Below are 17,797 nucleotides of genomic sequence, written 5' to 3' on the forward strand. Positions count from 1 at the left end.
TCATATTAAAAAAGAAATCATATCCCTATAGACACTTAAGTAGCAGCTCAAAGAAAATTCCTTGGTACAAAAATTAAATTATGCTTTGTAAAACTTAAAGGCAATTGATTAATATCAGACTCCATGCCTAGAGAAAGTGTAGATTTTTAAATGTAAAAATTCAAAGCATCCTTTCCCCGTCTCACAATTGCTATAACTGTCTCTGTTAACACAAAACAAAAAATCAAGAACAGCAGCCTTTTGCTATTAAATGGAGCAAGGAAGAACTTCCCCCCCACCTCCATTGCCTAACCATACAAATTACTCTATTACTAGCTTTTAAAGACAAGACCACAAGTATATGAACCCCAGGCTTGGAACCAACCAAGCTGAATGTCAATTCTGGATAAATAAATAAATCCAGATAAATAAATCTAGTGAGCAGTATGCCTCAGTAGCCAGCATAGATAAATTGCCTAGACAAGTGACGGCAAATTTGTTTCATCTTAAATGTCAACTATGATTGACAGAAATCCAAAACATTGTATATGGGTGCTCTCTGAGGCCAAATCAATGGCTCTGAAGAAAGAGTGCCAGAATCAATCTGCAATGTCTGCCAAGGATGGAGGAATATGCAGTGAGGCTATTGACCAGCCGTTTGTCATCCATTTCCAGAATTATCTGCCCTCACAGGAAAGAAAAAAGAAACAGCAATTGGCATGGCTTCCCAGGTGGCGCTAGTGGTAAAGAACCCACCTGCCAATGCAGGAGACGTGAGATGTGGGTTCAACCCCTGGGTTGGGAAGATCTGGAGAAAGAAATGGTAACCCACTCCAGTATTCTTGCCTGGAGAATCCCATGGACAGAGGAGCCTGACAGGCTACAGTCCATGGGGTTGCAAAGACTCGGGCCTGACTGATGTGACCTAGCACACATGCAGCTTATTGCTAGATATTAATGACATTAGTATAGCAATGAAATCTCTGGAGATCTCAGTGGCATAAAATAAGTGTTTTTAAGATACAGGTGACAAGCTATAATCCAATTTATTTTTCCATGGGCATGGTGGAGCCAACGATGTGTGTTCACATCCCATTTCCTTCTCCTCTTGGATTCATAGCTAGACTTCATTTCCTACTTTCTCTTACACTTTGGTGAGGCCATTGAAATCTTGCCAATGGAAAATAGGTGGAAATGACGCCCAGGCATCATCACCTCAATCTTCCCTGCAACACTTACTCCCCTTTCTGTCTTCCTTCCTCCAGCAGACAGATGCAGAGAATCCTGGAGGGCTCTAAAACCCTAGGTGATGAATTCGCCAAGATGGGACAAACTATCTGCAGCAAACTGTAATGTGAGCAAGAAACAAAACTTGTATCAAGCCACTAGCTCTTAGGGTTCCCCAATAAGTAGCTCCGGTTGGACTAGAAACTGTTACCATCATGCCACATATTCACACAGGTCAACCAGGACCTGAGCAAAGGAAATCAGTGTTTTTCCTTAAGCTTGTCTAAAACTTTAGCTCTAAGAAGACAGTCCCTTTCTTTTGGTGAAGTTGTTTGTCAAAATAGTTTGATCTATATTCTTGTAACTCACATTCAAAACAGTCATGATCATTAATACGAGCATGAAGCAGAAAGTAAAAATCTTTCCATCCACAGGTAACATTTTTGCATATATTCTACCAAAATACATACTATGGGCATACACATACTTCCTTTAAAAATGAAAACCGAATTATATCTCATCACTTGTCCTTCCATGTCAACTATAAGAAACTCATTTTTAAAGGTTGCTCAGTTGCTTATTGTTGGCACACACCATCAAGTATTTAGGTGTATTATCTTGTATTCCTATAGACTGCTGCAACAAATACCCTTAAATGCATAGCCTTCTCTATTTTTCCAATTATTTATCTGAGACAAATTTCTAACAAATTCCTGAGCCAAAGGATTTTCAAGAGTTTTGACTAGTACTGCCAATTTGTCCTCCTTAAAGTCTGTATCAATTTACACCCCCACCAATTGAGTGCCCAACTTACACTCTTATTTTTCCACCTGAAAAAGTAATACTGAACTCAATTAAAGAAGCATCTTTGCTGAATTCACAGTGTAACTGCATGAAACGATTAGTATGATCCACAAGAAGGACCAAAACCACATCTCTGTTCTACCACTCTATACACACACACACACACACACAGAACCAACTCTTGACATACTAATGTTACAACAGCACACTGTTCTTCAAAAAAATGCAATGAAGTATAACTGAAAATTAAATGACTCCTTTGGAACCATGATGAGAATTCTTGGGGGGGAGGGCGGAGAACAAACAGAGAAACACAAAGCAAAGAGGAGATGCAAGTGTTAAAAACGGTGCAGCCTGTCCAGTAGCCCAGGCTCAAATCACTCGTCCATGGTACCTTAGATGAGTACACTCACGCTCAGTCAAGGGTAGCCAAAACCAGAGTGTTAAGTGTTAAAATACTTAACGAAGACACCAGAAAATCATGAACACACTGCAATTCTATTGGGACAGGAAGACCAAAAAAAAACCAAAACTTTATTATGCCACAGTCTAACTGAAGTGTTTAGATAGATGACAGATCTGTAAGCCGTACAATTTGATGCTAATTAAGTTGACAGTGAGATTATATGAAGTTTTTAAAATTTCAATTAGGGAAGAATCAATAGAATATTCTCTGATATCTTTTTAATATTTATCTCAAGAAAAATTACAAAGGACAGTGATATGAAAGTAACTGGCTTTGGAAAGAATAGGAGAAAGGAAATATTCTTCAAGTGGGTATTTTCTTAACCTAAATTTTAACAACCTTTGCATTTTTTCTTTGGTGTTAACAGGCTAACAGGCCAACCTAACGAAGTATGGTGCAAACACACTTAGATACACTTAATTATATGGTGATTTGGGGGGTTATATTTTTGGGGTTTTGTTTTAGATTTTTAATAGTTGGGAACCTGACTTATAAAACTGTTATCTCAGTCACGATAGTTAAGGAATGTTATAAATTATGTCACCACAAGAAGATGATGAAACTAAAAGACCTTGGCGTTTACTTCAACACGTCATTTTTAGAAGACTTTCAGCTAAATGACACCTATCTGTAATCTTTACAATCTTCACGTCACCAGTGGCACAGGGATCATTCTCTGGTTTCGGGACCAGGACCCAAGAACCAAGCAAAAGACAAGGAGAGGCAAAAGGTAAGTAGGGGTCAAACTGGCAGGATAAGGTCTAGAACGGTCACCAGGAGCAGCTGCATGGTAATCCCTGTGTCACAAGTGCCCAGGGGTATGTTTGCATTTATGGTGAAACTGAGGAGAAGGCAATGGCACCCCACTCCAGTACTCTTGCCTGGAAAATCCCATGGATAGAGGAGCCTGGTAGGCAGCAGTCCATGGGGTCCTTAAGAGTCGGACACGACTAAGCAACTTCACTTTCACTTTTTACTTTCATGCACTGGAGAAGGAAATGGCAACCCACTCCAGCATTCTTGCTTGGAGAATCCCAGGACAGGGGAGCCTGGTGGGCTGCCGTCTATGGGGTCGCACAGAGTCGGATACGACTGAAGCGACTTAGCAGTAGCAGCAGCAACAGCATGGTGAATTTGAATTCACACTCTTAAACATGTGTGCAGGTATGTTACATTTCCCACGTGACCCCACACAGAGATATTATCTGGCATAGGCATAGCAATCAGAATTAGGAGAACAAAGCAATGACCCATTAGGGCAACTGCTCAAGGCAAATAGATAAGAAGTATTCAGTAGTAACACACATACAGTGTAATTTTCACCTCTTTGGGACTCATCTGTAAAAATGAAAAGCTTGGACAACTTCTAATATTCTCTGGAGGCTAGAAGACCCTCCAGACCTGGTCCTCCCCACAACTCAGGTCTCATCTCATAGCGTTCTCAGTCTTCTAAACCTCAGTTTTTCAGCAGCCCTTATTTAACTTCTTTCAATTCCCAAAATGTGTCTCGCTCGCCCCAAGCCTCTTCCAAGATAACTGCGACAGCCCTGGTCCACCCCTCACCCAGGTCAGTCATGCTCATTCTTTAAAGCTGGACTTAAACATCACTTCCGCTACAATGCACCTCCATGGAGGACTTCACCTCCCTCGTTAAAACTTCTTTTAGAACAACATGCAATTAGCTTTTTTCATTTTCTCTCTACCCAAGTAACTTGCAAGCTCTCTGATGCCAAGAGTTGTTTATATTGCTCACTCCAGTATCCCACGCCTTCTGGAACAATTATTGGTGGTGCTGTCTGTGTGCTCAGTAATGTCCGACTGTTTGCGAGCACATAAACTGTAGCCCACTAGGCTCCTCTGTCCATGGGATTTCTCAGGCTTGAATACTGGAGTGGGTTGCCATTTCTTTCTCCAGGGATCTTCCTGAACCAGGAATTGAACCTGTGTCTCTATCATCTCCTGCACTGGCAGGTGGATTCTTTATACTGCACAACCTGGGAAGCCCGGAACAATTCCTCATTTAGTAAATACTTAAATATTTGTTAAATGAATAAATGATGGGATTGTGTTTAATAAAGCTACTAAAAGACTCAATACTAAAAGTAACTTCTAGTTTCTCCAAACAGGTCATGAAAAGTCAAATTAAATATGCTGATATTCACTGTTCTCTTTACAAAGGTAAAAGAATCCAAAGCTTTCGGTTAAGCTGTCTCCTTTCCTCACTATTTCTCTAAAACCCTCAAGTTGTTAATGGTAATATTATATCACTATACATATAGTGAATAATAATCATTTCAGTGAAAATTAACAGCATGTAGCTATTTTTGAAATAACATTTTTCTTCTATAACTGTTCTTACCATTAATAATGTAGGTAGTTATAAATTATAAAATGGCTAGTGAAAAACAATGCTACCCAACCGTATCCAACTCAAACCAAGCAAATGGCACACACATCTATACCCACATGATGCTAGTGAAGAGTTTTCTTGATATTAACATCCAGTCATCCACTACCTCATCAATAATGACATACATCAAGAGAAGCACACACATGCTTTAAATCCATAACCAAACCACTTTTCCTATCAAGGCTATAATTTTAACCAAATTTAAAATCTCATTTCTGAAGCCTAGCTTCAATCACTCCTTTTCAGTAGGTTTCAGAAATGAGGTTTTAAAATATATAAAGGCACAGAAGCAGCATGTACAAAGGCTCCCAAATAATGCAGAGTATAATGAAGCTGATGAATGTCAGAGTTGCTCTGGAATGAACTATGGAGTTGTGTAAAGAGGATGGGGGAGGGGGGCAGAGGATGGGAAAACAGGTGGACTGCATTTCTAGCATACAGGTAAACTAGCAAGGAGGAAAACACCTGATAATTTAAATAAATATTACAGGCACCTTCCACTCATTTGGCTGTATTCATGAAGAGGTAAAAGCAATCCCTAAGGCCAGAAACGAAAGAAGATGCAGAAAACCACAAGGTAGGTACACTGATACTTGAGAGAAGGCTGACCTGAGGCCGTGTGCTAGTCTGAGTGGCCAGAAGCTTAGATTTTAACAGCCCTTTGAAGAACAAAAGACCAGGCGGTGGGGACTAAGCAAGATGGCTAATTGGAACCAAGACCTCCTCACAGAGCTGGGACCCTCGAGTTACTTCCTTCCTAAAATTAGGAAAAAAAACAAACAACAAAGAACACCTTCAAGCAAAGGAAGATCACAGGAAAACAATTCACTCAACCTAGGTCTTTGGTAGATGTGGTGGGGGGAAGAAATCTCTGGGGCATTTGTAAACATAGCTTGTCACCTTGCTGGAATTTGTGACTCAAATTTTTATTACAGATTCACACTCCTCTATCCAAGACCCTTGAGACATATATGTTTCAGAATTTAGGATTTTCCAGATTTTCCAAAAGTAGTATGAGGCACACACCCATAAACTAAGTAACCTAGTACAATCTGGGCAATATACATACAACAGTCTTTCTGTAGCTCAATATATGAACCTTCAAGGTAGGCAGTAAATGGCTATGACTGATCACGTTTTGTCAACAAATGATTTCCAAAAGAATTCTGTTCTTCTGAGCTTTTTGGATTTTCAAATCATGAATAAGAATTATGGACCTGGACTTGCATTAGATGGGAAGCTCCAAGAGCAGAAACTATCTTAAGGTACTCCCAGCATGGTAGTGCATGTGGGACCTTATAGAAGCAAACACAAATAAATCCTCTCTAAATACAGTTAGGCTTTCTAGGATTCCCACAGATGAAGTCCTAGACAACATGATCTCAGAGCCTAAAATTACAAAACATGTGAGGAAACAAACCATTATTGAAAGTCAGGCAAAAACAACAGCAGAAGCAGAGCCTCATGTAATTGATCTGTGAGATACAGAATATAAAATGTGTTGAAAATGGTAAAGAAATAAAAGAGAAACTCAAAATGTGAGCAAGAAATGTATATTATCTCAATGCAGGGTAATACTGAAAAACTTCAAAAATGAAAAGTATAAATGAATAAAATTAAAAACTAAAGATGAGCAAAAGCAGACAAGATATAGCTAAAGAGAGAATTAATGAACTGGAAGATATCTGGAAAAGAAAGTATTAGAAACTATGAAAGGTATATTTAGAGATGGATATAATGAGAAGATCCAGCACATACATAATCATGTTTGAAGGAAATAAGACAGACAATGGATGTAGGGAACAATCAAAGATAACTGAAAGGCAGGGAATTTTCCAGAACTGATGAAAGACATAAATTCTCAAATTCAGGAAACCCATCAAGTTCCAAATAGGGTAAATAAAAAGAAAACTACATCTCAACAGACATACAGTACAGATGGAGGAGACAAGATTTATAAAGCAGCCAGAAAGAGAGATTACCTGAAGGTAGGTAGACTAATAGATGACTACTTAAGAGCAACAGTGGAAACCAAATGTTACCTTTAAAGAGAAAATAACTCAGTCTAAAACTGGATATCCAGATAAACTATCCTTCAAAAATGTGGGTAGAATAAAGACGTTTTTTAGACAAAAACAGAGTTTACCAGTGAAGAACCTTACTGAAGGAACTTCAAAAGGATATAGTTCAAGAAAAACCTAAGGAATAATGAAGGAATGGCTAGCAAAAAAGTAAAGGTGGATACAGCTACATAAACACTGCCTTAATGAAATAATAATGTCTGGCTTTGGAGGTTAAAACAACAGTGGACTAAAACCCTGGACAATAATAGTATGTAAGAAGTGGATGACTGGAATGAAAAGCTTCTAAATTTCTCTTTTGAGGGGAGGAATAAAAAGAGATGGTGGTCTAGGCAGCCTCTCAGTACACATATTAAATTTCTAAGGGCAACCACTAAAAGGACTGAAATAGTATATATGGTTTCCAAACTATAGGAGAGGGAAGTGGAATTAAAGTAAAAACCAAAGCAATCGAAAGAAGACAAAAAACAAGCCTAGTAAAGGGAAATCAGAAAGGATCGCATATCAGTTGTTATGCTGGCAGTAGCAGTACCGGTACTAGCAAGAATAACAACAGCAGCTGCACCAGCAATGCTAACTACAGCAGTGGCAGTAATAACTGATACTCACTGCAAGTTTGTGTCTCAGATTCTGGGCTAGTATCTTAGATGCATTCTCTCTCTTACTTCTCACCAAAATTGAAGTAGATATTAATATTAATCATTTTACAGATTAAAACTAACTACTGATCAAACCAAGTAGAAGACAGCTAAAGAAGGAGAGGTCAGTTTTAAAAGAACTGATCACCCACTGTATGTGAGTGGAAGAGAACCTTTGTGGGAGTGGTCTGGGCAGTGGACAATGTCGGACACCCTACAAGGATTCTAACATTTCATGTGTGAATTAGGCCAAAGAGACAGAATATACAAAGGAGGCGTGAGCTGTGTTTTTGGTCTTTGGAATTATGAGTGTCTGTTTCAAGGAGCTTGGTTGTGAAAGAAAAGCAAAGGGATGACAGGTTGGTTGCTGGAAAAGGTCATAGAATTCGAAGAGAGTTGTGTGTAGGAGGTTCTGTTTGTTTTCAAGGGAGATACTTGAAATTTTCATAAGAGAGCTAGAGAGAGACGTTTAAGAGACAGATGACACAAAATAACTGAAGCAGAAAGGAGAGTTACACCTTAAAATAAAAGTGCTAATCCTAGGAGAAAAAACAAATGATCAGGCCCCAAGGTAAAACCACACAAAGCAAAGATCTAGCTTCTAGCTTCTCTCTCCTGGGTAGCCAGGAATGGCACATCACAAGATCTCTCAGAAGACATCAGAGCCTTCTTAAAGATGCATAATAGAGAAATCTTATGGACATATGGGAGAACAGGGGAGGGGGACAGGAGGATCCTCACACACTTGGCACAAATGAAGAGAAAGCAGGAAAAAGAGCTATAGAAGGGCTGCAGGCTTCAGGTTATAACTCTCTCTGGTTTGTACTTTCATCCAACTGCTCCAAGGAAGATTCCATCATTTTTTACTTATAGGTCATCATGTAATTGACACTGAGTACGCCATTCAACTATTCTCCCCTTTACGGAAAGCACAAGATAGAGAAACTTCCACATTACATAAACACCAAAGAAAAACAGATAGCCAACATGCCCCTTACAAGCAAGCAAAGTATTCCTCTGTAGGGAGAAATGAATTCACAAAGTGAAACTGGAGAATAAACATTTTTAATGGCAAGAAATGTGGCTTTTCAAATTATTTAACTGCATCAAGATTATATGGAAGGTTCTCTCAGGAGGTGCTGGCTCAGGAGTTGAATCATCTAAAATACAACTCTGTAAGGAAAGCATCCTCTGCCCTCAGGGAACATGGTTATATGTCGCATTTGACCTTCTTTACCAAGTTACTAAAACCAAGATAAGCTCCAAAGAACACCCTATCCCAACATCAACCAATTTGAAGAAAGGAGGTAAAATATTTAAAAGGATATTTACTTGTGAAGGGCTTCCCTCATAGCTCAATTGGTAAAGAATCCGCCTGCAATGCAGGAGATGCTGGTTCAATTCCTGTGTTGGGAAGATCCTCCAGAGAAGGGAAAGGCTACCCACTCCAGTATTCTGGCCTGGAGAATTCCATGGACTGTAAAAGGGATAGGCTATCCATTCCAGTATTCTTGGGCTTCTCTTGTGGCTCAGCTGGGAAAGAATCTGCCTGCAGTGTGGGAGACCTGGGTTGAATCCCTGGGTTGGGAAGATCCTCTGGAGAATGGAAAGGCTACCCACTCTAGTATTCTGGCCTGGAGAATTCCATGGACTGTGTAGTCCATGGGGTCCCAAAGAGCTGGACATGACTGAGCGAATTTTACTTCATTTCACTTCACCTCACTTACTTGTGAAAAGCTAAGGGAAAGATCCATGGCAACTAAGTGCACAGATTAAATTTCAAATTAATACTTCAATAACCATTTATTAAACATTAAAACTAATATGGCAATGAACCAAAAATCTAGATTTTAATCTAAAATGCAGGAAGCTAATTTTGGAATTACGATATGAATGTACCTACTGCATACATAGTTTTACATATTTTTTCATATACACAATCTCTTAAATCACTAGAGTAACTTCTGAAAAATGACTTATCAGTTTTATACTGGTTCTAAGAAAGTATGTGCTAACCACACTGATCTCAAAAGGGAAAGAAAAAACTAAAGTGACCCAAAGATATTTAATATTATACCATAAAAAATATTTCTCTGAAAATGTGGAAGTAAAAAGATCCAGGAAAAGATCCTTATTGTTCCAGTAACTGATATAAACCCTACTTAATTACTGGGTTGGCCAAGAAGTTCATTTGGGTTTTCCAAGACCACCTTCCTGAGAGGTATGAATGAACTTTTTAGCCAACCCAATATTTTAAATCATTTCTAGGGCAAGCTCCCTGATATACCTAGGACTCTCTGCCACTCTTCTGCTCCTGCTAACTTCTCCACCTTGCAACATCTCTTCTCCTCTCCTGGGATGCTGATCATCATCTGAGACTGTCACAGGGCCACACAAATTGTACCCTTTCAGATTTAAGGTATGAATGATAATAGTGTTGAATGTCTTCAGAAGTCTATTTCGCTCATCTCTTCCTGACCATCTAAAAAATAACAAAGACTGTTCTAAACCATTTCCACACGGGTGGGGCTTCTGTTGAAATCAAGGAGGAGGAACAAAGTATGCCTTGGTCTAAAAAATTAGAGGATTTCTTTGGACAATAACAAATAGTTAAATGAGAACTGAAATCAAAGTAAAATACATTTACAGCAAGTTAGCACACTTCTCATATTGCAAGTCACCCTAGTATTCAGTAAGCTTTTATACACTGTAGTGCTACGAGTCGGACACAACTGAGCGACTTCACTTTTACTTTTCACTTTCACGCATTGGAGAGGGAAATGGCGACCCACTCCAGTGTTCTCACCTGGAGAATCCCAGGGATGGAGGAGCCTGGTGGGCTGCCGTCTATGGGGTCACACAGAGTCAGACACGACTGAAGTGACTTAGCAGCAGCAGCACATCAGTAAGCTTAGCTTACATGTTTTATATTAGCACTATAGAAATCTCTTAAGTTATCACAAATACAGACATGATGAGCAACTGAAAACCGAACTGATCAACTGAATCAGTACACAAATAGCACTTCTATAAATGAAAATATATTTTATATGCTATATCCTAAAGAAGCCTATGTAAAGCAAATATATTTTTTATTTAATTGTTCATTCTGTTCATTCATAAAATTTCTTACTTATTAGCAAATATTTTATAAATGAAGTTAAAGTGGTAGGACTTCTGTGGTCATTTGCCAATATTTGCCTTGAATCAAAATATACTTTATATCTCCTATTACCTTTACCTGATATTCTTATAAGAAATACAATCTTATTTTTTTCTTATTTTTGGAGGGAAAGAATCATTTATAAGTGTCAATATCTCTCAAACATAAGCTTTAGAATTTGAATTACTTATTAGTAGAATAAGCTCATTATTAAAAACTCTCAAGAGGTTTAAAATGGAAAAAAGTAGGATTATCGATAAGCAATTTGGCTTTTCATAAGGTTTGATGTTGATAATAATCTATAAGATTGAAATTTTGACAACCTTAAACAGGGTATTTTAACAATATAGTATATACACAGAAATTGTTCATAAGAGCAGTTAACCAAAATTAACCTTATACAAGGGCTGTAAAACTTCCCAAATTCTCCCTGCAGGTGTTACTTTGGGTCAACTTTTATTTTGTTGTTGTTCTTTAACCCTGACACAGCATTTGGGTAAGCAAGCACTGGATGTAATGCTGGATCCTGTTACTGCATTATTTGACCTGGGTTATCCCTTAGGCCATCAACTCCAAAACAGAAAAGGAAAAACAATGGAAATGTAAAACAGTTAACATTTTGTAACGTAATGTAACCAAGTAGGTGAATGCTTGCTGAGTCCTGGATACTCTATGTGCTACCAAATAGGCACACAATGTTACAGGGAGAGGATGTACAAAGAAACTAATGTCGAAGTAACACTGATTGCATGTTCAGTCGCTCAGTCATGCCCAACTCTCTGGGAACCCCTGGACTGTAGCCCACCAGATTCCTCTGTCAATGGGATTCTCCAGGCAAGAATACTGGAGTGGGGTGGGTTGCCACTTCCTTCTCCAAACGTTGATTAGGTGTTTAATTTTCATGTGCAAAGGGCAACATTATTCTGGTAGAGTGTGGAATAAAAGCTTTACATAATCTAAAAGAACCTGAAAACACAGAATCCTTCTTTATAAGGATCTTATCCTTAATCATATCCTTTAAATTTCATATATAACTTCTGATTATGGAGAAACTTTTCTGAATATATTTTTGCTCTGAGAAACATACTATTATTGAAAACAAGGAAAAAAATTGAGAATATATGTCCAGAGTTTCCTTATTTCTCTACCTTATTATATGAAACTCTGCCTCCAGATGTTAACAAATATTCCTCCAAAAGCATAAATCATGTATCATTAAGTCTTATTTTATAGATTACCATAGTTAACAATAATTTTTATGACTTATCAACCCAAAGAGAAAAAATTATCTTTTAAGCCAGTATTTTAAATAATATTAAGTACACATTTCATAAAGATTCTAAGCCAAATTAACCCAAGGTTTTGTTTTTTTTTTAAATCACAGAACCATAAACTCTGTTCTTACAACCTTCTAATCTGAACTCCAAACTAAAATTACATACAAATCCAACTAGCAAAAACTTTTTTTGTTTCATTGCCTCAACTCTGCATTTTGTGCTCTTTTCCTCCTAACTAGTATTTACTATTTTCATGACTAAATAATCTTAAGATTTTTTCAGTGCCCACAAAGAAACTTAGCTATATGTTTGCCTGTTTTAATAACTGGTGTGACTCACTTTTAAAACTGGTGTGTTACTGAAAACCTGTGAATAAATTACTAAGGTCATCTACTGTTATTGAAAGGAACATTACAAAGAATTCTGTACAAAGATGCCTTCCTACAATGCATATACATATAACATTATTCATTTATTTGTTGAGATTTTCCATATCATGTTTAATTAAAATAGGTCACATCAGTAACCTGATACATATCTTTCCAAATTCCACCCTTCAGTTCAGTTCAGTCGCTCAGTCCAGCCTAAGGTTGGCTTTAAATGAAGATAATTTATTTTATGCCTATTGGAAAGACCAATAAAGAGAAAGACCAATACTCCTGAGTCCTTGGTGTTTGCTCATTTTTTAAAATGAAAGAATAAAACTTTTTCATGCCTATCATAAAAATTACCATAAGTATGTGGAGTTGTGATGCTCAATTTCACACAAAGCCATGCAAACAGGATGGGTATTCTGAAGATTAGACCATTCCAGATATGGTTCCTTTCCCCCCCTCACTAGAGACTAAAAAAACCACACATGGCAGTTAAGTGCAGTGCTTAAAAGCTATGAATATTAGTTACCTTCTCTTAACCTATTAAGCAAAGTTAAATTAGAAATGTAAAGCTCACTGCCTGGCACATAGTAACTCCTCAATAAATGTTTAGCTCTTATGATTATTCATCTTAATAATTGATACAAGTTCCTTCTTCAGCTGATTTCTTTAAATATGGGATCTTCCCCCTATATTCCACATCTTCAGAATCACCTCACTCACTAACATAAGACGGCAATACTGAAAAACCTGCCACCTGGAAAATTTATAAAAGATTTTCCAAGATCAAAAGATTAAGGTGACTATGGAAGGGTCGGTCTTTCTCCGAAACATGTTTAAGGAAAGCCTCAAACCTTTGAATGTTCTCTGAAAGGTATCAATATATGGAGCTATCATTTTCAAACCATTTAGCAAATCTACAACCTATAGCTTTTTCTGAGGATTGGCTACACTGACACCTACCTTTCAGATATGAGTCATCCTTTCAGAGTTGGGGAAACTGATGGAAAGGTGGCTAAATGATTCAGCACACTGCAGCAAAACGAGCTGGTCATGAATTTATAATTTCCACTTGTGTTAGGGGTCCTGGCCCAGCTGACCTCTCTGACCCCCGCACTGCATGGATAACACACAATACCATAATCACGTTTTATAAAAGATTCTCTCAGAAAGAGAGTAGTGGTATGTCCCCCTCAGACAAGCTTCTAGAAGCAAAATTATTCATTTTTATGAGACAACAGGTTTGCAAGCCTGGAGAACCCTTACATCATCCAGCTACAAGCTTCATCAAGCTTTGCTTGTACCAGGACCAGAATCAATTTTTACAGTGCTGTCATTTTCTCAGCTGCACAAGGCAGACACTGGGGAAGGCCTAAAGCATAAGAAAATCTGAAAATGGGCAAAAGAAGCCAGATGGGAAGTGGGTACAGCTAGACCATGTCTCTCATGCCAACACTGACCTTTACCAACAAACAACACAGGAGGATAGATTCTAAGCAGGTCCAAAAGACTTAACAGTAACTACAGAATATATTATTACTTGTAAGGAGCCTCACTACTCAAAGCAGGTGAAAGCCTTTTTCTAAGGGTCCCTATTAGCCCTTCAATAACAAAACATTTATTATGCTAATCCAATGAAATCTTTAGAAACAGATTCCAAACTAAAGCCTTTCCCATCAAATAACCAAGTTTTTTTAAAACAAAATACGAACTGAATGTTTTCATCTAAAACTGCACCATCTCAAATGCTGGCAAAGCACAACCATTTTGTGTCACAGCATGGCCATTCTGCCCAGCAGTTTCTGAGAATGGGGCAAAGAAGTGTGCCAGGATGTGGAAAATGAAATCTCCATTATCTGTGAAGTGCAATGTTCTCATTCAGGAGCTTGACTTTACTTCAGTTTGCTGTGGTGACATACAACACACACGCACTGAACCTCAGCAGCAGCACTGAAAGAGATGCACTATTTTAAAAACTACCCCAAATGTATTGTAGGAAACAACTAGGGTGATAAATTTGACCTTCCACGAATCCATTTTTCTGGTTATTTCGGTTACGAGTGTGCAACCCCTGGTTTCTTCTAATGTGGACTGGAGAAGGGGGCGGGGTGAAGGGGAGAAGGGGGGAGGTTAAAAAAAAAAAGAGGCGAAAAGCGCCTAAACCAGAAAACACAATTTCTTGGTATCTTAAAGTGTGTGTGTGTGTATCTTTCTTTTCCCCACTAAAACCTTGGGAGGTCAGCAGGAGAAAAAAAAAAAATGGCTCAAAGACAAGGTTTCAAGGCTGACCCGCGGCGACACCTCGACAGCGGGAGATTCTGAGCTCCGTGAGGGAGACCAGCCCGGCTCCGAGGTCGCATGGCTGCAGCATAAGCCGCCAGCGAGCCCAGGCCGCGCCGCACGCGTCCAGAGCGCCTCGGCCGTGCGCACGTCCCACTTATATAAAGAGAGGCTTACAGTCCAGGTGCTTTTTCTTGGGGCCCATCACTTCATGAGTAGTGGCTTTGCAGACCGCTCTGGCTACAGCGGAGCCTGTCACGCTGTACTGAGCCGCGGCGATCCGATCCGTGAGCGTTTGGCCCGACATCTTCTCCAGCCGCGTCTACCGCCTCCTCTTCTGCGGGGAAAGAGGGGGGAGCGGGGGCGGGGGGGGAGATGGTCCTGCTTTAAGCCGCAGACTTGACCCTTCGAGCACCCAGGCCCTGCCTCCTCCAACCGCACGGAGGCTCTCTTCTCCGTCCCCGCCCTGGTACCACCTAGCCGGAGCCAGCAGCGCGCTAAGCCCCGCACCGGCGACGCGGTCTGGAGGGGGTTGGGGTGGGGGGAGGCCTTGAGCGAGACAAGGTCCCCTCCAGGAACCTCAGCGCGGATCCGGCGCCAGCATCATGACAATGTCCCCGAACGACCCTCCACTTCCCTCCCCCACCCCACCCCCATGCTGCCCGCCTCACCCCTCCGCGCCCCTCGGTCCAACAGCACTTTCCCCGCAGCCTGATCTCCGGTGCCAGACCAGCCCCCGTGTGCGTGCGGGTTATTCCCTGGGCGCCGCGCCCGCCCTGCGCGCACCTCGCCTCCCCGCCGCAGCGTCTCCTCCGAGCAGCCCGCAAGCTTCGGAGAATGGACCGGATACCCAAGCCGTGGCCGCCTCCCTCCTCCTCCCCGCGCCGCTGCAGCAACCGGCTCGGCCCGCCTCGGTCGCGGCGGAGATTATCCTAGCGTTGCGCCATGTTACGCGTCCGCCTCCCCTTCCCTCCACGCCGCCGTCTCCGGGGCCCCGCCGAGGCCCTCCGCCCCGAGCCCCCTCCCCTCGTTCCCAAAGCCCCACCGCAGGGGCCGCCCCGGGGCTCTGCGGAGGAGCCCGAGTCTCGGAGCGCCTCGCCCCTCCTGACAGCGGAGTACAGAAGGGCTGACGGCCCCAGCCCCAGCCCAGCCCCCCGGCCGCCCTCGAGCGCGCCGCGGAGCTGTCAGCCGGCCGCTGCCCTTCCTCGCGCCCTCGGATTATCCCCTCCCGCTCCCCGCGCGACCCGAGCGCGCGGAGAGGCCCGAGCCGGCGCCCCGGTACTCACCCCGCCCCAGGAGCGGCGCTGCCCGCCGCAGGATGAGCGGCGCCCGGGTCGCCGAAGGAGTCGCGCCGGGTGGGTGTGTGCGGCCGCGCGCGGACCCGGTGCCCCGGGGCGCGACGCCTCCAGCCCCGGCCCAGCCCCCGCCCTCGGCTCCGCGGTCCCTGCGCCCGCCGTCCGTGGCCCCAGGAGCCAGCCGCACCCGCCCGCCGCCGCGTCTCCCCAGCCCTCCGCGCTGCGGCCCCATCCCCGCCCCCACCTCAGCTGTGGTTGCTCCGACGAGTCAGGTGACGGCGGCGGACAAACCCGGGCGAGCTCTCCACGCAGCGCCTCGCGGCCCCCTCCCAGCTACTCACACGCCGCCCCCCCGGGGCCGCGAGCTTCCAGGCAAGGGGGCCGCGCGCGAGCATCCCCGGCAGGCGCGGGCAGAGAGGAGGGAGGCGGGGAGGCCGACACGCGCCCAGCCAACCACCCTCCGGGAGGCGCCCGGCAGCCGGTCTGCTCCCCTGACCCGCACCCGGCACGCACTGCGCGCGCGCGCACCGCGCACACCTGCCGGCCGTCTGCAGGATGCGCCCGAGCGGCGGGGGCGTTGGCGCAGCCGGGCGAGCGGGGTCCGCGAGTTCTGCTCCGTGGACGCCGGGGCTGGGGCGTCGTCGCGCGCTGCCTGGAAAAACCCAGCCCTTCCTCCCCTACCGGACTCGCCCGCCGGCCAAAGGCAGCAGAGGCCTAGATGGGCAGGACGATTTTAAAATGTCAAATTCTGTTGGCCGACAGGGCCGTTACCTGTGTGTCCTCAACTCCTTGGAGCGCCTCCACTTGTCTGTGTTTTAGTTGGGAGCTGGCGTGGGCAGTTAATTCTCTCGCCACTTTGATCTTAAACGCATACTGAAGTCTACTACAAGGACGCATAATTAACAAGAGTATCGAGCCCCTTCCAGATCATATGAAGAGTAGTTTTTTAGGTGCATAAGGAAAACTCTTTTGCACTTTTAATTTTTCCCACTTGAATATAGTCTTCGACTGTGTTACGTGTATTCGAATTCTATACATGGATTTCTAAACAGGGATTTGGCTACTTTAATGGTTTCACGTGCTGACAGTTTCTGAGATTGTTGTTTACCTTAACCTAAAAAACCTTTTAAAAATTCTCAGGGTAGAATCGAGATGAGAACTTCACTTGTGAATTTTCTTGCCATTGTTCCTGGCTTTGTTTTATGCTTTCTTTCCTTTGGTACAGGGTTGAGTACGCAAAGGCATGATTTTGTAACTGTTGGGACTGATTCTAGCATTAATTGAAAGCGTGAAGACTGAAGAAAGACAACTCGACTACCTTTGTCAGGTTCTAAATGCTGGTCTTCCCATACCTAGCAGTACAACACTTAGATATTTAAATAAGGTGGCGGGGAACCAACTTCCATTCAAAACCTTGCCCTCAAATTTTGTAGCAGCTTTATATGGTGGCACCAAACTGGAAGAATGTCATTCTAGTGGTAAGTGGATAAACAAAGTATGGTATAACCACACGTGAAATATTATTAAGCAATAACAGGGAACAAAAGACATAAATGAGTCTCAGGTGTACTATGCTACATCAAAGAAGCCCAACCCCACATGCTGCTTATGTTGTGATTATATAACATTCTGAAAAAAAGGCAAAATTATAGAGACAAAGCATGTCAGATGCCAGGCGTAGGGGAAGACATACACTGCAAAGGGGCAGAAGGTAATATTTTTGGAGTGATGAAAATGCTCTATGTCATGATCGTGATAATAGTTACACAACTGCATATATTACTCAAAGCTTACAGTTTGTAC

The 17,797-nt window shown here is 42.3% G+C and overlaps 1 protein-coding gene across 3 annotated transcripts in view; it reads right to left on the bottom strand.

The window, feature by feature from the left end:
* Window positions 1-16,481, bottom strand: part of SNAP91 (synaptosome associated protein 91) — a 178,300-nt gene extending 161,819 nt beyond the window's left edge. For 2 of the 3 annotated variants that reach the window (XM_088840553.1, XM_088840555.1), the window contains exons 1-2: window positions 16,239-16,481; window positions 14,877-15,036 (exon numbers count right to left, since the gene is read on the bottom strand). In XM_088840553.1, coding sequence (XP_088696679.1) covers window positions 14,877-15,006 — 130 coding nt within the window. In that variant the 5' untranslated portion in view covers window positions 15,007-15,036; window positions 16,239-16,481. Of the gene's footprint in view, window positions 1-14,876; window positions 15,037-15,985; window positions 16,121-16,238 lie in introns of those variants that run through there. The other variant, XM_088840554.1, reaches the window with a different exon arrangement.
* Between the last annotated feature and the right edge of the window lie 1,316 nt (window positions 16,482-17,797).

The sequence above is a fragment of the Moschus berezovskii genome, chromosome 10, assembly GCF_049115385.1.
Source record: "Moschus berezovskii isolate FMDL1 chromosome 10, NW_MosBer_1.0, whole genome shotgun sequence".
Lineage (NCBI taxonomy): Eukaryota > Metazoa > Chordata > Mammalia > Artiodactyla > Moschidae > Moschus > Moschus berezovskii.